At 36.2% G+C, this 21358-nt stretch overlaps 1 protein-coding gene across 1 annotated transcript in view; it reads left to right on the top strand.

The window, feature by feature from the left end:
• The window catches only part of LOC129443147 (guanine nucleotide-binding protein G(q) subunit alpha), a 70276-nt gene extending 60722 nt beyond the window's left edge, over positions 1-9554 (top strand). Inside the window, exon 7 of the mRNA XM_055203575.2 lies at positions 8581-9554. Within this exon, the coding sequence (XP_055059550.1) occupies positions 8581-8771 (191 nt within the window). The 3' untranslated portion in view covers positions 8772-9554. The remainder of the gene's footprint in view (positions 1-8580) is intronic.
• Positions 9555-21358: the final 11804 nt, after the last annotated feature.

Below are 21358 nucleotides of genomic sequence, written 5' to 3'. Positions count from 1 at the left end.
CTCTCTCTAAATGAGTAAAAGGTTTTCATAGAAATAAGAACATTAAGCAAATCGTCTACCAAATCCAATGCTCTAAATGCTCGTTGGACATCTGATATGATCTTTATTTATACGTCTGAGAGGTGTAACGTTACCGTCCTCCTGCGTCCTCCTTATGCTTAATCTTCTACAAAAATGCGTCTCAATTCATTTTGGTTTCGCTTTTATGCATGACTTATAAAATAGACTGCAGGACTTGCTTGATCTTAAAATAGTCATTAAGAGAGTCATTAAAGTTCGGTACCTGATTAATGTTAAAGAGTTATTAAGAGCGACAAGACTCAAAAGCGATCCCCTCACGCTGACTGACTGACATCTGAAGCGCGTGCACACAGACGCGCGAGTGCGCGACCCGGATATATAGACATCTACACAAAATTACAGTTTTACAAATATCTGTTTTTATAAGAATTCACGCAGGTAGGATCTATAATCTGTTATGTCTTAAGTAAATGTTTGGTTAACTGTTGGGTAAAACTATCTGATGTGTAACATTATATTAGATCACTTAGATTTTAAGCAGTCTGTCACAATGTCAATCAAACAAAAGGAAAAAAGTTGATGATGATGTTTTTGCTTTGTGTGTGCTAAATCTATTAGTTTTACCAGTGATTTTAAGGTATTGATGTGGTAATATAATGTATGGATGTGGTAATTTTTGTGGTAATTTGACTCTTTCAACTTCAAACACGTGTAGTTCTGTCATATTTTGTTATATTTCAACAAATCATGCATTATTCTATGTTTTAATAGAGAATGTCAAAATGTGAACAACTATTTTTTTTTTTAAATTTGCTAATTCTGACTTAACTTGCCAGCACAGGTCACAAATAATGCAGCAGCAAACAAAAATGGAGAAAGAAAAATCTTCTTAAAGGAAAATTCGTATACAAAACAATGGCTGGTGATCCTGTTAAAAATGTAAACAGGCTGTTGTTAACATACATTTGCATAAAGCATCTATATATGTATATATGATTAGAATATTAAAAACCTGAAAAGTGTTAAATTAGGGTAAATTTAGAATGGATAAAAATGTGCGATTAATTTGCGATTAATCGCAGTTAACTCATGAAATCCTGCGATTAATCTAGATTATTTTTTTTAATCTATTGACAGCCCTAATATATATATATATATATATATATATATATATATATATATATATATATAATTTATTTTTTTATTTTTTTAAGAAAGACCCGACCCGAGACAAGCCTGAGAAAATTAGACTCGAGTCCCTTTTTTTAACCCATCTGGACCTGAAAGTAAATGGCATCGACATGTGGGCAGTCTGCAGCCCTGCAAACACCAATCAGACAAAAAAGAATAAAATTTGAGGTTTTTCACAGGTTATGGAATTTCTGAAATATCATGGAATATCAAGTCAGGGAATGGAAAAAAACTATATAAACATATATGTTTCAATATAGGTTTTGATATAGGTTTTTAATATATGTGACATAAATAAAATTGGCCGTTTTCCTATATTATATGTACATATATGCACATATATGTTAACCTATATATTGGTAAAATTATTAAAATCTGTAGCTGCTAATAAATGAAACATAAATAAAGGTCCAACCAATGACAGTCTGCACCTGGAGGAGCCAGGATTCAAACCTCCAACCTTCCGATCACAAAACAAAACGCAATCCCACCCGCCACTGTTGGGATTCGAACACCCAACCTTCCGATCATTAGACAACTCGCTCTACCAACAGTAGCTGTTAAATTGTAAACCATTTTGTTATACATGTCCTTCTTTTTTCCACTATCTTCATACAAAAGATAGACCTTGTAAATGTTTTAGGAAACGTGCAGACATCATGACTTTTCTCCCTGTAATTGCCATACACTCTTAAAACGAATGTGTTAAAATAACACATCTAATGTGTTGTCCTTAACTTAACACAACTCTGTGTTATTTTTGTGACAACACACTTTGTGTTGTTTTAACAGATCTTGTCCCTTTTCTTTATTTAAACTCAAAATCAAGATGAAATGACACATAGTGTGTTAAATAGGATTAACACATCCTTTCATAGAGTGTAGTTAAATTCCATAAAATGCCAATTACATGTGACACCAATTTCATGTGTTTGCACATACATAAGTTCTTGCTTTTTTTGTTAGTTCTTAGTTATTGCCTTGATAATAGAAAATATGAGCTGGGCATGTATGACATTTGCCAAAGTGAGATATGAGCTACAAAATGACCAGATCCTGCTTTATAGGAGACATAACTTGTATGTATAGGGCTCATATGTGGATATAAAGAAGCAATACAGGAGACCTATATGGCCTGTATAGGCACATATATGCACCTCAATTTTGCATATATGCAGCATCAGGGGTTAAATTGGGATTTGTTATGTGGGGGGGGCTCTGCGGGGAGGGTACTTTAAGGGGTAACATGTTTAATACTGATGACAGCAAAGCCAAATTAATCAGTGGCGGAGCCAGAGGGGTGTCCAGGGGGACACTGGACACCCTTGACACGTCACTGGCCACCCCGTGTGCCACCCCAAATTTAATGCGCTACTTTCACTTAATCGCTATGTTTATTTTCGACGTGCGGCAGCGCAGCACATTGTTAAAAACCAACATTATGAATATTAACCCTCCCTGCGGTCGCGGCGCAAACTCTTTATTTTTCAATCACTGCGCAAAGAGACTTGGATTACTCTGCTGATTTTGGACATACAGATATGATTTATACATCATTTAAAACGTTCAAGTGTTATTTTTTTGTGTGTCTATAAAACTGAATGTTGTGCTTTTCACAAAATTAAGAAAATATACATAATGCGCGTTCTGTTATCTCTCCATCAGTGACGTCTTTTCAAAAACGCGTCAGAAAAATTACTGTAACTTAACGAATACTTTTCATACCATCAGAAGGTAAATCAATGGTGTGTTTTAATGACATTCTGGACCTCTGATAGGATTTGATAAGTTTCAACTTTAAATCTGTGCCAGAGATTGACCACAAATATTTTATAAAGAGTGTCTGAATTTTAAATTATGCAAATCTATGAGTTTGACACCCTATATCCATTTGTTGCACATGCCATTATGCACAATTGATCAAACTTTAAATGAAGTAAAAGGAATCAACCTCCTTGAATAATTCTATATGCATAAGATAGGCTACCCAAAAAGATTAAATTAACAAGAAAAGGTACAACACACAGTACTGTATCATCAACATGTCTAATAAATTAGCAATAGAGATTCCCTATGCTGGTCAGCAGCTAAAACAATCGTAAGGTTTGATTTGTGTAATCAAAATACATAAATGTATTAAACTATACAATGAGTTATATGAAGTGTTATCCAGTTAACATACTGTAATTAGATGAGTGACATACATACTTTAGTCCTTAACACGTTTCTAGTCTTCTACTAAGTTTCCTCAACGTGGGCACCATTATTACCTCTCTCTCTCTCTTTCTCTCTCTCTCTCGCGCTCTCTCTCTCTCTCTCTCTCTCTCTCTCTTGTCTCTACAATGTGAAATGATCCTGTGTGAAAGCGCGTTCTTGAAGTTCCTGAGTTTTTTCGCTCGAGTTGCATAACTTGCGCGAAGACGCGTTTAAAAGGAAAAGCGCGTGTTTCCGCGGCAATTGCGCCGCCCAATTCGCGTCATTTGCATCGCCCCGTGCGAGGACGCGTCTGATTGCGTCTTTGCATTGACTTTGTATGTAATCTATTCGCGCAAATCGTTGAACTTGCGTTGGTGAGTATGCCCCATAAAGAATGGAAACACATTATTCCCTTCGCGTCAGTGCACACGCACCAGCGCAGCGAGTACACATGCACAAGCGCAGCGGGTACACTGGCACGAGCAGAGCGAGACCTTCAGCCTATGTGCCGGAGCTTAGCCCCGGACGGCCCCGGGCCAATTTAAACCCTGTGCAGCATATATATTATCATATATGGGCATATATGCTGTATATGTGCAGCATATATGTGCATATTAGCTGCATATAGGTTTCATATATGCGCATATATATTATTATATATGTGCATATATGCTGTATATGTGCTGCATATATGTGCATATTAGCTGCATATATGTTTCATATATGCGCATATATATTATTATATATGTGCATATATGCTGTATATATGCAGCATATATGTGCATATAAGCTGCATATAGGTTTCATATATGCACATATATCACCATATAGGTTCTTTCCATATCAGGAATTCTTTATTTTATATAATTAATACTTGATGTAAAATGTAGTCCGCTTGTTAAGTTTTTGAAAATATACATACATGGATACAGGTCATTGAAAGTGCTTAAATCTATTTTATGGAAGAAGTTTTCTATTAAAAAAATCCATATAATTCCCAGTGTAGTGTAGGATAATATCTTAAAAATTGTAGACTTTTTAATCACACTTGCTAAACTGTTCGCTTTAAATGCTTAGGTCTTCTGTATGCAAATGTGGATTCATACCAAAATGCTTTTTTGCATTAAAATGTTCCTGAGAAGGGAACGAGACGCTGTGTCTCCCTTGCAATACTTCCTGCATCCCTGTAACGCCGTCTTTGGCAATATTTCAGATAGCGATATACTTCCTGGCTCCTGCGTCACCCTGTCTTTGCCGTTAAGCCTCACCATTGGTTGAATTTGATATACACATTCAGACACTCTTACCCCTGGACAGTGTTGGGGGTAACGAGTTACAAAGTAACGGATTACAGTAACTACATTACTTTTTTGGGTAACGAAGTAAAGTAACGCATTACACTAATAATATTGGTAACTACACTACTTTACTAGACTATAGGAACGCGCTTTCCTGCGTTACCCAAGCAGTGTTTGCCTGGGTGTATTTAAGTGGTGCGTGCATGCGTGTCCCTGTACGTGTGCCGTTGCCATAGAGATTGATTTGACGGAGCTGCTGGTGCAAAGGGGAGCGGGAAATGAAGACGGAGGGTTTCAGCCACTGGGGCGATATTCACATTACTTTCAGCGTATTGCTCGAAAGGACAAAAATATTCGTGTGAAATGCACACTATGCCCACACGACAAGTGTCTTTCAACTGCTGACAACGCGATGAGCAACCCGTCTGAGCATTTGCAAGCCCAGCTTAACTTACCGGTCAGGGATCGAGAGGTCCGAACCCGAAGACGGAATTAGGTAATGAACCTCAATCGAGTCAGAGCCAGAGCATAATTCTTTTAAAGAAATTATTTGAACGTAACCCGAACAGCAATGTCGCGTGCGCTCAATTTATAGAAAAAAGCCAGGGGTCAGGACCGCTGTTTTCTTCATAATCTTACTTCCAAATCTAATCCTATAAACTTTTCGGTGTTTGATGTATCGCTGTTACCGCCCTGCCAGACTGTCTTAAATAGAGAAATAAGTTCATTCCTTGATTTGCGTTGTTGATTCATTTATAAATAATTCCCCCAAGGTTTATGCGCAAAAAGCATTAAAATGAATAGAACGTGATGATTACGTCTTTCTTTGGTGAAAAAATAATAAAATAAATAAGCCTACATGAAATGTGTTTCCCTTAAATAATTAGCAAATTCACAAAACGAATTCAAAAGTAGCCTATAGCCTATATGAGTTTATTTATTGTGTGACGCGCTCCAAATCCGATGCAGCACAAAAAACATTTTTACCTATTTAAAAAAGCACAGTGTTTGTATGACCATAATTTAAGGTAATTTAAGGTAATGCAAAGTGCAAGCTCCTCACGCGTTTCATGCCATCACCCGCGTGGGTTTACACAGGGCAGCGAGAAAGAGACATTAAACTTTAAACATTTAACATTCTACTTGAGTTTTTTTGGACATCCCTTTGGAATCACTGCAATCATATCATCAATTTATAAGGTAATAATAAATATAAGCGCAGCGCTTATGAGTGTTCAAACACTGCTGACCGCTCAGCTGTCAATCAGCCGACCCTCACAAAGTTTCACATTAAATGATAATATATTTGAACAAGCATGGTCCTGTGCTTATTTCTGTCAATGTTCTGCATGAAGATCTTTAAAGGTTTCTACTTACATCACGATTTGCGGTGCGGCCGGTCGCAGTCTTTATGTAAAACGGGTATGAAATAAATTAATGCTGATGTCGGATAACGGGTCAACTGTTATTTTAATCGCGCGGATGCGGGTTATCAAACAGGACTGTGCATGACTCGTATAAGGAAAATGGAATGACAACATGAAAATTATAAAATAGCCTACATGTTTATATTCTGTATGAAACCACCATGGGCGCTAAACTTGCGGTGTTAAAGGGACAGTTCACCCAAAAATAAAAAATTCTGTCATCATTAACTCTCCCTCATTTTGTTACAAACCTGTATAAATATCTTTGTTCTGATAAACACGAAGCAACATATTTTGAGAAATGTTAATAACCAAACCAAGCATGAGCCCCATTCACTTCTATAGTAAAAAATAATACTATGGAAGTGAATGGGGCTCATGAATGGTTTGGTTACAAACATTCCTCAAAATATTTTCATTCATGTTCACCAGAACAAAGACATTTATACAGGTTTGTAACAACATGAGAGTTACAAATCTGATTTACAAATAAATTATAAAGAATTTTAATTTTTGGGCGAACTATAAATCCGATGGGGTCAAAAATTAGGGTGCACCTAACTTTTGTGCTGGTGCACCTAAGAAAAAATGTTAGGCGCACCAGTGCAACCAGTGCAAAAAGTTAGTCTAGAGCCCTGGCCGGTCATTTAAAGTAGTCACTCATCATCAGCCGACCCCGCCTAAACCATGTCCATGTATCTATGTGGTAAATTAAGAAAAAGGAAAGTAAAGTAATAAGTAGTGAAGTTACTTTTCAAATGCAGTAACTAGTAAAGTAATCTCATTACAATTTTAAGAAGTAACTAGTAACTAGTAACTAATTACATTTTTTGAGTAACTACCCCAACACTGCCCCTGGAGGTGTCCCCAAAGTGTCACCGCAGTGACGCAGAGCGATTCCTTCGAAAGGGAACTGTAACAATGTATCTTAAAAGGTAACACAATGTAACCTTACTCTTCCAAATGAAACTACAACCTAAACATCCGTTCATTGGCATTGTTTATTCATTTCTACCCTGAAAATGACCTTAAATGTGCAAATAAAATTGATTGACAGGTCTTTCTCAATGAAAATCAACCTATCACCAGCCACACAATGTCGCAAGCGTTCTTGGCAAACAGAGGAGGGTTGTAAATGGACTCGATGCACACAAGGTATTTCGGGTTGTCTCGGGTCACGATGCCGGTAATATTATATGCGACCTGTGTCCGAGGCACACGTGAAACTTTTAGACCCGAAACCGCTCTGTCTCGGGGCGGACCTCAGGTTTTTATGACCCATGAAGACCTTTACACTGTAAAAAAAATTCTTATAAACTAGGGCTGGGTATCGATTCAGATGTTCCAGATCGATTCAATTTCGATTCACAAGCTATCAAATCGTTTCGATTTCGATTCTCGGTTTAATTTTCGATTCCGGTTCTCGGGTCGATTTTTATCCTTGATTCAACTCAATGAATATAGATTTAATTCAAATACTATATTAATAAAAAAGAACAGTGAACATAAGTTTACAAGTGGGTAATTATTAAAAAGAAATTAAAAGCCACAACACTATCGTTGTCGTCTTGCTTGCGAAATGTAAAATGCTTCCATACCTCTGACTTTTTATGTGAAGGTGGCATCAAAGTCGATGAAGTACCTGAAACCACCATTTTAAGCACTGAATGAAAGAATGACAGGCTCCTTGCTAACGTTGCGCAAGGCAAAAAAGAGGGTGACATCTAGTGAAGAAGTAATTTGATTAACGTTAAACTTACGTTCAATGTTTGCAGAAAAAAATGTGGAAAAAAAGATTCTGCTCTTTGAAAATCGATTCTGAATCGACCACGTTATAAAAAACGATTAATCGAAAATTAGATTTTTAGCCTAGCCCTATTATACACAAGTTTTTGCTTTACTTGAACTTAACAACATTCAGTTAAATAATTCTAATTTGTTTTTAGGTTATGTTAACTATATACTAGTATAGAGTAACACTGCCAATGGGATCAAAAATAGCTTGCCTTTCTAAAAAAAATGCCTTGCTATGTGACTATTGCAGTTGCGCACATGATGTCGAAGCAAACACCAGGGCCCCAGACTAACTTTTTTTACTAGGAGCACAGTGGCCCCAAAGTGAAAAATTTTAGGGGCGCAACCAGAAAATTTAGGGGCACATACCGTAAATCAACATGCTAACCAAATATTCACATTTCTACTAAGTAATACACTCTATTACTAATAAATACTTTGATGATAGCTGCAGAAAGTACAATGTGCTGTTTCAAATTCAGTGTCACATCACAAAAAAGGTCACATTTACTGGTCGGACATGTGCGACTGGAGGTAAAATTCAGTGGCACACTCTCAAATTTTGGTGGCAGTCTGGAGCCCTGTAACACGATATATTGTGCAGCTCTATTTTTGAAGCGTGTTTGGTTAACCTACACTTGTGTTTTTCGCAGGGCCCCAAAGGGATGCCCAAGCCGCACGGGAGTTCATCTTGAAGATGTTTGTGGATCTGAACCCCGACAGCGACAAGATCATCTACTCGCACTTCACCTGCGCGACAGACACGGAGAACATCCGCTTTGTGTTCGCGGCGGTGAAGGACACCATCCTGCAGCTGAACCTGAAGGAGTACAACCTGGTGTGAGACGTCCAGCGGTTCCAACGCCCCTCACATCAGTCAGCACAGAACAGGCACCCGCAGAGCGTGCGCACACTGACGTCCACATATGACACGCACACACAAATCATACACACTATCTGCAACACACCTTCGATTTTTTTTCCTTTTCCAGCTTCCCATTGTTTTTTTTGGCAAAGTCTGTCCGCTTCCCAGCGGCTCGAGTCAAAGGCCTCTTCCCCTTTTATCAAATTTGACCATCAAATTTGACAAAGGGCGTTAGATACCGACTTTCATGCGTTTCAAACAAACGTTGGATTAGCGGAGTTGTGATGAGCTTGCGGACGGAGCCATCCGCGATAAGCCGGCCTGAAAACTGGAAGTGACTTTTTCCTTCCTCTTCTGCATCGTTCGCTCCGATCACGTCATCTGTTCCGAGTGTTTCTCGCCTGGATGAATGAAAAATGTGGTTTTCACGGCCCTGCAAAAAAAATCACGACATATTTGCATACTTGTACATGGACACAAGGACTAGTGCTGTGGTGCCGGAGATTCCAATCGGATTCCCAAACCAGGGATCCAGGGGGTTCCTCTGATGGTGTGGAGAACTTTTCTCTCGCAGAGATGAATATCTCAATGAGGCTTGTCTTCGATGAATGTAAACTTTATGTGAGAGCATTGCAAATGCAAAAAAACAAAAAGATAAAAAAGATAATGAACGAAAATAGTGTAAGAATGCATATATAAGCAAAACGATACAAAGCACGAGAAGGAGAGATGAAACTAATTAAATAAATCTGTGTATATTGCTGAGATGATCATTTTAAAACCTTTTTAATGATAAGTAACTATAGCTACTTCAAATATAAAATAAATTATAACAGCAGTCGAATTAATGATGGATAAGAGACAGTTAAAGATTCAATTTCTTTTTTTATGTGTGCGAAAGATACGCATACGATAAGTTTTGTTCTGCAGATTTCCACTTTTAATGTTAAAATTATTGCATCGCTTCTTCCCGCGCGAATCTTATTTTATCTTCCAACTTTCCCGGTTAAACGTTTTACTTTACTACAGCAGTTGTGATTTAATAGTTTGGCTGTTTTGAGAGTGTACATATTTTGTCTCGCTCGGATACTTTAGCGATTCTGGCTTGTAGACTCGCATTGTCCAGCCGCCCAAGTGCACAGTATTCATCGTTTACGCAAACAATACACCACAGTTAGTTTTGGTCGAAGTATTTCAAACACGGCAACCCGAGTTCCAGTGGTTTTGTGCGAGGAATGGGGGGTCAGGTTATCATTTATGCGCTGAAGTGTATATTTATATTTGTAAATACGTATACACATTATTGCTTATGTACAAACGTCTGTGGTACACTATCTTTGGCAAAAAATCACTTTGGTAATTGTGTACGGTTTGTTGGTTTTCAGATGAATTACGATATTATTGATACTGTGATTCTTCTGGTTTTCATTTCTCACTATGAATACAGTAACATAGCAGTAATGTGTGGAGGACAAAAAAACGACACGTATGGTTACGAGCAATAGTCTTGAGAAAATGGGAAAATAAATATTTTGTAATTTTTCCCAGATGAGAAACGGCACCCTCTACAGTGTGAATGTTATATGAGATTAAAAAAAATAGGTTTAAGCAAAAGATAAGATTTTATTTATATAATTTATGGACCAGTTGTTGATAATTGTTTCCTCTTTCTTTCTTTTTTTTTTAAAGCACTCCCAAGTTAGAGACAGAAATAGGAGACTAGTGTCGATACTGCTGTATAAACTTCCGTTTGATACAATTATTCACTTATTTTTATTCGTTTTTCTCCTACCATTATTGTTGCCATTAAAGGAATAGTCTATTTATTTTCAATATTAAACTATTGTATTACCTTAACTAAGAATTGTTGATACATCCCTCTATCATCTGTGTGCGTGCACGTAAGCGCTGCGACACTTCGATAGCATTTAGCTTAGCCCCATTCATTCAATGGTACCATTTAGAGATAAAGTTAGAAGTGATCAAACACATCAACGTTTTTCCTATTTAAGACGAGTAGTTATACGAGCAAGTTTAGTGGTACAAAATAAAACGTAGCGCTTTTCTAAGCGGATTTAAAAGAGGAACTATATTTTATGGCGTAATAGCACTTTTGGGAGTACTTCGACTCGCCTGAAAAGTCCGCTCCCCTTCTCACTCTCATAATGTTACTGCGCCGAGTCGAAGTACTCCCAAAAGTGTTATTACGCCATAAAATATAGTTCCTCTTTTAAATCCGCTTAGAAAAGCGCTACGTTTTATTTTGTACCACCAAACTTGCTCGTATAACTACTCGTCTTAAATAGGAAAAACGTTGATGTGTTTGGTCACTTCTAACTTTATCTCTAAATGGTACCATTGAATGAATGGGGCTAAGCTAAATGCTATCGAAGCGTCGCAGCGCGCTCCAGCGCTTACGTGCACGCACACAGATGATAGAGGGATGTATCAACAATTCTTAGTTAAGGTAATAACATATATTAATATTGAAAATGAGTAGACTATTCCTTTAAGTTTCCACGCAGTATATTGTAACCACACTTTTCACTTTCCAAGATTTGTTTTTTTTTAATCAAATTTCCAAATGATGTGTAGGTGCAGTGCTATAAAGGAACATAGGAAATGTACCATATGAAAATAGACGCTTTTTATCTGTGATTGGAGATCTGTTTGCAAGTATTATTGACTACTTTTTTTTTGGTTTACTTATAAAGTCATGGCCTGCTTCCTTCATTGTGTATGTGTTGCACAGATACACGGTCAATATTTTATACAGGTGATGGTTCATTCATTTTCATCAAGGGCTAAGATAAATTGTCAAAAACCAGAGAGCGGGCAGACAAAAATAGTTGATCACAGCTTCAAGTTTAAAGTCCGAGAATTTGCAAGTGATCATTTTAACCAGAATTGTACCCATGCCAAATTCTCGTTTATTTATAATTTCTTTCACTGTATTAAGTCATCAAGTATTGCCACGGTCATCAACCTCTTTTATTTTAAGAAGCACAAGTTTTATCCGATTGTTAACGTATTCTTTGTAAGCTAAACCCATGTAAGTCAGTGTTTCAGTCACAGTATTTGTAATTTCGTAGCGACTTGGATTTAACTGGTGACACAAATCCATTTGTGCCCATTAAACACTAAATAAGCTTTAAACACACGATATTGGAGATGTTTCTCTTAGACACCATAGTGTTAGCTGTGGTTGTGTATTGTTCATTTGACATGCTGTATGTCTCTGAATGAAGCTTAGTGTACTGCGACTGTTGAGATTGTGGATCAAAACGACCCTTTGCTCTTGTATTTAGTCAGTAATAACATGAAACCTTGTTAAAGGTTCCTTCATTGTATCTGAGATTTTGAAAACCATCAAATGATGCGTCACTTGTTCAGTGGGGCTTTGTTTGACTTTTTTACGCACTTTTTTGCTTTTTCGTGCCATGGGGAAAATGCGTTTCCGTTTGAGCTACACATATCCGGTCACTGTCTTCAACACGAAGTGTGTTTCCTCAACGTGCCAGTTTTAAAAAAATCTTGCATTGCTGTTCCTTCTACCTCTGTGAACAGCATAATGTTTTGGGGGGCATTTCAGGATCGTAGTCACATGACAAGCACACTTGTTTTGGTTGTAGGACACTGTAGATTGGCCAACCTTAAAGGAAAACACCACCATTTTACTATGTTCTTCCCTCAACTTAGATGAATTAATACATCCCTATCTTTTTCCAATGCGTGCACATAATCTTTGTACAGCGCGTCGTGAATGTGTTAGCATTTAGCCTAGCCCCATTCATTCCTTAGGATCCAAACAGGGATGAATTAAGAAGCCACCAAACACTTCCATGTTTTCTCTATTTAAAGACTCTTACACGAGTAAGTATGGTGGCACAAAATAAAACGTGGCGATTTTTAATAATGAGAACTATATTGTATGGCGGAAGAGCACTTAGTTAGCACTTCAACCTCGGCGCGCAGCAGCATCATCGTCACTCCTGACCGAGGTCGAAGTGCTGCAAACTAAGCGTAACTTAGTAGTTACTCGTGTAACTACTCAACAGTCTTTAAATAGGGAAAACATGGAAGTGTTTGGTGGCTTCTAAATTCATCCATGTTTGGATCCTAAGGAATGAATGGGGCTAGGCTAAATGCTAACACATTCACAACGCGCTGTACAAAGATTAAGGGCATGCATTGAGAAAAAATAGGTATGTATAAATTTGTCTAAGTTGAGGTAAGAACATAGTAAAATATTGAAAAACTGTGGTGTTTTCCTTTAACAGAACAGATTAATTGGATCTTGCCAACAGCAAGCGTATGCTTCTGTGTTGTATCCTACACTAAACACGTATACATATTTAAGCCTGATCTTTGGATTTCTCTGCATTTCTGTGACTAAAAATGATGGTGGTCAGGCTGTTGTAAGGAAACTTTATTGGTCTTTCTGCTGACCAACTAGCTGGTTAGGATGACGGATAGAAACACAAGCACAGCATAGACAAGACAGGCTCCAACAATGCCAGCCGACATCAGTTGTTATGCATGCGTGCTGGTATGGAGCTGATGGTGGTGGCGAATGGTTGAGATTCTGACCCAAATGAAAGCCTTTGCTTTTAATCCTGTTTTTATTATGATACATTGAAAAGCGTTAGGACCACTTCTTTACCACATTTGGGATGTTTTCTCCTCTCTTTTGACCCTTTTATTTTGTAATTATGCCAGATGTAAATGTTGTATGATATTGTGCGTGCCAATCCGCTTTCTCTGAGATGGACTCATGCCAAGTGCCAATTGTCGTCCAAATCACATGCGGGATCGGAAAATAGACACGGTCCCCGTATTAAATGAATAAAACACTAAATATAAGAGTGAACAGTTTTACTTTGTATTTAAGTTAGAAGATAAACTGCTGTTTTCTCTCTTTTTTTTTAAGGAAATGTAATTATTAAAGCATGTGCTCTTTTTGTCCAGGTGGGAGTTTAGGTTCAGACGATTACATTGAGATCCTCCGGATGAGGACATTTATTTACAGCATTCTCGCCATGTTTTTGTTGTTTTTATTTGTATTCGTTTCATTTCAACCACTGTTGCCTGAACCTCATACAAACATGGAAATGATTTTCATAACCGCCTTCTAAGAAACACAAATGATAAAGTATCTGTTTTAAATTGAAATAAATTTGTTCCTATACTTGCTGACAGTCTCGGGTCTTGTTTTCTTTGCCATGTTCAGGTTTTTGTCCAGAAGGGGGGCACAGTGTTTGCAAAATGTATTCAGCCTTTAGAAAAACATGAAGTCTCATAAAGTATTTGCTTTAAACGCTACATAGAGTTTTACAGAATTCATTTTTTCTATGAATCCGAGTGTTTTGTTTGCTGTGCAAGTGCAGTTTTGGTTGGGATGCAATTCATTTATATTCATGACAAATTGGCTTACCTTTAATAAATGTTTAATATTCATTAAGCAGTAACTTAAAAAAAATATGAAATATGAATAGCATAAGTCAAAGTGATAAATGTGAATGATTTAACTTCTTGAAATTCAGCAAAAAATATGAGCTTTTGAAGATGCTATACAAAGTTTGTAATAAAAATGTCACACGTATGCATATTTAAGTGTGTGTGCAATTCAGGCTAAAGTTTAATAATCTGAACATTAATTTCGATAATTCACATTCTTCAGGGTCCCACAGGTTATGGAATTTCTGGAATATCATGGAATTTGGGTCTTTTCCAGACATTGAAAGTCACAGAATTGTATATTTTTGTCAAAGTCGTGTAATGTGAGAGATTATTGTTTGCTGCTTTAAATTTTATTTTTCATTTATCAAAAAGTAATTTGCTTTTTAACTTGAAGTTGTGACGTAAGGAATACCATTTCTGGGTCCAAGCCTCTGCTCACTACAATTGAAACAGCCGTTTATTGGCACTGTTTATTCATTTTGGGCATTTAAGCTACAATTTTTAAACTCAAGTGGGTGGTTTCCCAGACAGGGATTATCTTAAACCAGGACTAGGCCTCATTTTAATTAGGAAATTTACTAGTTTTAACAAACATGCCTTACTAAAAACATTACTTGTGTGCATTTTGAGGCAAAACAAAGGACTAGTCTAATCCCTGTCCAGGAAACCGGCCTAAGGTGTACACTACATTATCCAGGCTCAAGGCATCCCGGACAGGTTATGGAAATTCAGCTTTTTAGTCAGTGAAAGTCAGGGAATTTGACATTTAATTTGTGAATCGTGTATTGTAATTAGCGTTCAAACTTATATTGATTCTAAGTGCAGTTTTAACCCTAATAATTCCCTTGGAGTCAATCTTACCCTAAGCCACTTTTATTTAGTTAAAAAAACATGGTTCCCTTCATCTCAGTGGAATAAGATTTTGTGACTTTTCCAGATTATCTGTCAAGATTCATATAAAAAATCTGGGCTTGATTCGGACGTTCTAAAGAGGTGAAAAAAAAAATTCACCAAAAGAGGCCCTTTGCGGGTAAAAATGACCCCAATTGAAATGAATGGGAAATGCAAAAAAAAAAGTTGTCTTGTTATTCATCAAATAAAATCAATGCATCCAGAATAAATCTGAAAATTTTGACACAGAAAGGAAGGCCTGGTACTATTCAATTCAATTTTATTTATGTAGCGCTTTTCACAATTGTTAATTTTTTCAAAGCAGCTGTACATTAATAGATGTAGAAAAAGCATAGAAAAGCGAGCGTAGTAATAATGTAACGTATACAGTAAAGTAGTAAGTTAAGCCAAAGGTGGCGGACTCTCCAGGGGATGAAAAACCCCCTACACTCAAAAAAATGAAATGTTGGATTTACTTAAAAATATTTTGTCAACCGGTTCCACATAATTTGTTAAGTAAACTCAACGAACAATAATTAAGTTCATTTAACAAAAGAAGATTAAAACTTAACAAACAACAGTTGATTCGTGAGATTGTACATAAAAAAATAATTAATAATGACAAAAATTTGAATAATGCCATTTTATAAACTCCACCCCTTTTATCTAATAACTCCTTAACACTGAATCAATCAATCAATCATAATGCAGCTGCTTAATACAACTAATCATATAAGCCTCTTAATTATAACTTATCAAGTACATAACAAATATATTTGAAATGTAATGTTACATTTCAAACCATTCATTTGTTTGCTTTTGTTCTAATAATATATCAGAACAAGTTAATTCACTCATAGTTGGCCACAGGTACCAATATAATCTTGCTACACTTCTGCAAGAGGGTGCCAGAACAACAACAATTACCCATAATACACTGCAACATCATTAGCCAATGAGATGCCAGTCTGTATTGGTTTTATTAATCTGTTAATTTTACACAACAATGTTATGTTGGCTGAACAAATAATTTTTAAGTAAAGCTGACAAGACACACCTTTTTGTTGAATAAACTCAATTAAATTAAGTTCACGTTGTTAAATTAATTTTTAATATAAAAATATTAACTAAAACTGACAAAGGCGAAAGTTCTTTTTTTTTGAGTGTAGGAGAAACTAGAGCACAAATGCAATATAGAAAAGACATGCTCAATCACACACAAACAGACACACACAAAGGTAAGACTGCCACAGAGAGTATTTTTTACAGAATTTGGCAAAAAAACAGCCACAAATGCAAAACAAAGATGTAAAATACTCACACAGGTGTGTGCGTGCCCACACACACACAAACATAGACACGCACAAAGACACAGTAAAACTTGCACACACATAAAGACACAGACACACAAAAAAAAGACAAAGTCACAAACACACACATGCGCACACACGCACACAGACAGACAAAACACCCTTACATTTAGTCAAATTTCTGTGGCATTTTGTAAAAACAGACATTTAAAAATGCATCAAAAACTACAAAAAATGTATACTATTTGAAATAATTTTTAATTTTAATGTCATTTCTAATGTTTATATTAACATAAATTCAGAAAATGTATCAATAAAGTAATGATATTGAGCAGTTGGCAACATCCAGTGAAATAAATGGGTCTCTATGGGCATCTGCTGGTCAAAATGATTTATTTCCTAAACTGTAACCATAAAACTGTTTGTTTTTTCTAAACACCAAATGGTCGAATTCAACACATAACATCTTGATCAATATCTAAAAACAATTTAAATCAAATTGAGATAATAATTGTTTTGAATTTTTCACAAAAATTTGATAATTTACAGGCAAGCTAATGGTGTAGTTGAGGAATTGAGTGGCAAACAGGTACAAAAGTACTTCATATCTCCCAAAACACAGCATTAATGTATATATGGGAAGTAAACAAAAAAGTATATTATTTGTATCATTAAAAATGTATATATTTTTTGTAATCACCCTTTTAATTTCTGGGGTCATTTTTACCCCCAGGGAAATCTAACGTATACAGGAAAATAGGGGCTTATGAGGGTTAAGACGCTATACAAAATATTTGTAATAAAATATATTTTTAACACGTATGCATATACAGTCTTGTTCAAAATAATAGCAGTACAATGTGACTAACCAGAATAATCAAGGTTTTTAGTATATTTTTTATTGCTACGTGGCAAACAAGTTACCAGTAGGTTCAGTAGATTCTCAGAAAACAAACAAGACCTAGCATTCATGATATGCACGCTCTTAAGGCTGTGCAATTGGGCAATTAGTTGAAAGGGGTGTGTTCAAAAAAATAGCAGTGTCTACCTTTGACTGAACAAACTCAAAACTATTTTGTACAAAAATTTCTTTTCTGGGATTTAGCAATCCTGTGAATCACTAAACTAAAATTTAGTTGTATGACCACAGTTTTTTAAAACTGCTTGACATCTGTGTGGCATGGAGTCAACCAACTTGTGGCACCTCTCAGTTGTTATTCCAGTCCATGATTCTTTAACAACATTCCACAATTCATTCAAATTTCTTGGTTTTGCTTCAGAAACAGCATTTTTGATATCACCCCACAAGTTCTCAATTGGATTAAGGTCTGGAGATTGGGCTGGCCACTCTACTAGTGTGTTTTGGGTCATTGTCTTGTTAAAACAACCATTTCAAGGGCATGTCCTCTTCAGCATAGGGCAACATGACCTCTTCAAGTATTTTAACATATGCAAACTGATCCATGATCCCTGGTATGCGATAAATAGGCCCAACACCATAGTAGGAGAAACATGCCCATATCATGATGCTTGCACCTCCATGCTTCACGGTCTTCACTGTGTACTGTGGCTTGAATTCAGAGTTTGGGGGTCGTCTCACAAACTGCCTGTGGCCCTTGGACCCAAAAAGAACAATTTTACTTTCATCAGTCCACAAAATGTTTCTCCATTTCTCTTTAGGCCAGTTGATGTGTTCTTTGGCAAATTGTAACCTCTTCTGCACATGCCTTTTTTTTAACAGAGGGACTTTGCGGGGGATTCTTGAAAATAGATTAGCTTCACACAGACGTCTTCTAACTGTCATAGTACTTACAGGTAACTCCAGACTGTCTTTGATCATCCTGGAGGTGATCATTGGCTGAGCCTTTGCCATTCTGGTTATTCTTCTATCCATTTTGATGGTTGTCTTCCGTTTTCTTCCACGTCTCTCTGGTTTTGCTCTCCATTTTAAGGCATTGGAGATCATTTTAGCTGAACAGCCTTTCATTTTTTGCACCTCTTTATAGGTTTTCCCCTCTCCAATCAACTTTTTAATCAAAGTACGCTGTTCTTCTGAACAATGTCTTGAACGACCCATTTTCCTCAGCTTTCAAATGCATGTTCAACAAGTGTTGGCTTCATCCTTAAATAGGGGCCACCTGATTCACACCTGTTTCTTCACAAAATTGATGACCTCAGTGATTGAATGCCACACTGCTATTTTTTTGAACACACCCCTTTCCACTAATTCAACTAATTGCCCAATTGCACAGCCTTAAGAGCGTGCATATCATGAATGCTGGGTCTCATTTGTTTTCTGAGAATCTACTGAACCTACTGGTAACTTGTTTGCCACGTAGCAATAAAAAATATACTAAAAACCTTGATTATTCTGGTTAGTCACATTGTACTGCTATTATTTTGAACAAGACTGTATAAGTGGAATTAAATATCCAAAAGTGATTAAATGGTTGACTTACTCTCAATGTCCCCCTTCCCCGTGAATATTAAAAAAAAGTAAAAAAAAAATGTCAGAATGTTCTCTTTCTTCAAGACAATGTGACCCTGTGTGTGAAATCCAGGTTAAAGTCTCATAATTTGAACATTTATTTAGATATTTGACATCTTTGATTAGTCAATTTTATATATATGTTAAGGTTATAACAACAGGGTTCCCACGTGTCCTTGAAATTCTTGAAAGTTTGTGAATCTGGGAAAAACTATTCAAGGCCATGGAAGGTTTTTGAAAATAAACATACATAGATACAGGTCATTGAAATTGCGTGAATCTTTTTTGTGCAAAAAGTTTTCTGGAAAAATCTATATTGTTTCCTTTTTAGTGTATGATTGCACAAAAAGTCTAGACTGTTAGTTTTGATTGCTTATATCTTCTGTTCTGTAATGAATTTTAATCCATACCAAAATGCTTTTTGGTATGCCTTTCACACATGTAAGCTGTAACAATGTATCTTACAAGGTAACACAATGTAACCTTGCTCTCACTGGAAATTTGTCCCCACATTAAGTCATTGAATATTAGGGTATTGGATTTTGAAATGTCTTTGAATTTGAAGTTAACCAAGGTGTGGGAACCCTGTTTCAAAGAATGTTCTTTACATTTTGAAAAATTATTTTATGTAGAAAACATTAAATGAGTATGTATGTTTACATATGTATGTTCATTACATATGTATGTTTTTTTTTTATTATTGCATTTTCATTACACACAAAAAGCATAACATCTTTGCCTATAGATGCAGTTCCAAGTATCGCGGGTAGGAGTCGCTGTCTACAGACCGAGGACGAACAAACACGCACTTCCGGCCTCTGTCATTTTATCCATTTTTTGTCGTTTCATCCAGTTGACGTTTTAAAATGGGCATCCCGCATGCGAATGGACGAACCCTAGTATGGCAAAGGCTTGAGTCATGAATATTAATGACGTAACGAGACGTCCTGGTTTAGACGTCCATGACTGGTTGAGAAGCGGATGAAATCAAATACTAATATTTAGTGTAGTAGCACAAAGGGTTTTAAAGAGAAATACAAATAAAATAAACATGACGTGGTAAATAAAATAATAGAAAACATAAGAAGGAAGTTTGAAAAATAAACGTAAAATATAAACATTTTCTTAAAAAGGAAAAATATATTTTATTATAAATAATAATAATTATTATTATTATATTCTACTCTTTTCCCGGACAGGGTTCAAATTAATCCAGGACCAGGCCTTTGTTATATTAGGATATTTAAGTAGTTTTTACAAACATTCCTTGCAAAAAAAAAAAAAAACGTGATACTGGGCTGCGTTCAGCCCCGACAAAACGTTGCACAACGTTTATTAAACAGAAACGGTGATGCGTTGAACGCCCTGTTGTGATGACGAAAGAGTTGCAACTACGGTAGCTGAGAGGCCATTCTTTGTGTTCTTTTTTAAATGTTTCTGAAGCCTGATGAAATCGTTATAAATGTGTGTTAAATACTGTAAAATACTCTCGATGTTACAGTCACTGACCTTGCCGTCCAGAATCAAAGATAACATTCCAACTTGAACCCATTGAGCGAGCTGTCTCTTTACTATCGCGTGGTTTTATACATCTTGCCGCTGATTGGGCCGACATTTCTGACACACCCACCAAACAAGAGAAAACGCTTCTAAAACCTGTTGCATTCCGTTGCACACCGTTTCAAGGAAACATGTCGTTCAACCCGGAAACCGTAGCAAAACGTTGCGCACCGGTGTGAGATTGAACGTGCCCCTGGTGTGCATCTTAAGACAAAAATCTTAAGGCACCGATATATGTTAGGGATATATGCAAGATGTTTTTAAATTAAGACAGCTCAAATATGCATTTTAGTCTGGGACTGGGATAAGCAATGTCCGGGAAACTGACATATCGCTTTTATTGTTTCCTAATCTTTGTAAGTCGCTTTGTTCTATCGAAATAACGAATAAATTTTTTTGTTATAACTAAATAGTTAATTCGTTATCTCGAGAAAACAAACTTTGTTATGTTGACATAACGAAATAATTAATTAGATAACGAATTAATAAGTCTTTATCACAAGATAACAGTAAAATATATAATTATATTAAAATAAATAATAAAAAAATAAAAGTCCATGGCCTTTCTCGGCTTCCGTAGCTTTGGACAAAAGCAAAATGCCTAACTGTAAATGTAATGTTAATGATTCCTAAATGCCCTGATGTTGAATGCTGTTTTATTTGTAAGTCGCTTTTTTATAAAAGTATCAGCTAACTAGCATAAAATACATTACATTAAATTATTTATATCTTTTAAAAAAAACATTAAAGTACAATTGAACAAAAAGTAAAAATCAAGAGTTTTTACGATAAAATTAAGGTTACCAAGCAACGTGAGCGTGACGTGATTAATATTCACAAGCAACGACGCTCCCATA

This window comes from Misgurnus anguillicaudatus, unplaced genomic scaffold, assembly GCF_027580225.2.
Source record: "Misgurnus anguillicaudatus unplaced genomic scaffold, ASM2758022v2 HiC_scaffold_26, whole genome shotgun sequence".
In the NCBI taxonomy this organism is placed as follows: domain Eukaryota; kingdom Metazoa; phylum Chordata; class Actinopteri; order Cypriniformes; family Cobitidae; genus Misgurnus; species Misgurnus anguillicaudatus.
The sequence above is the reverse complement of the archived record's forward strand: the minus strand, read 5'-3'. Positions and strand labels throughout refer to the sequence as shown.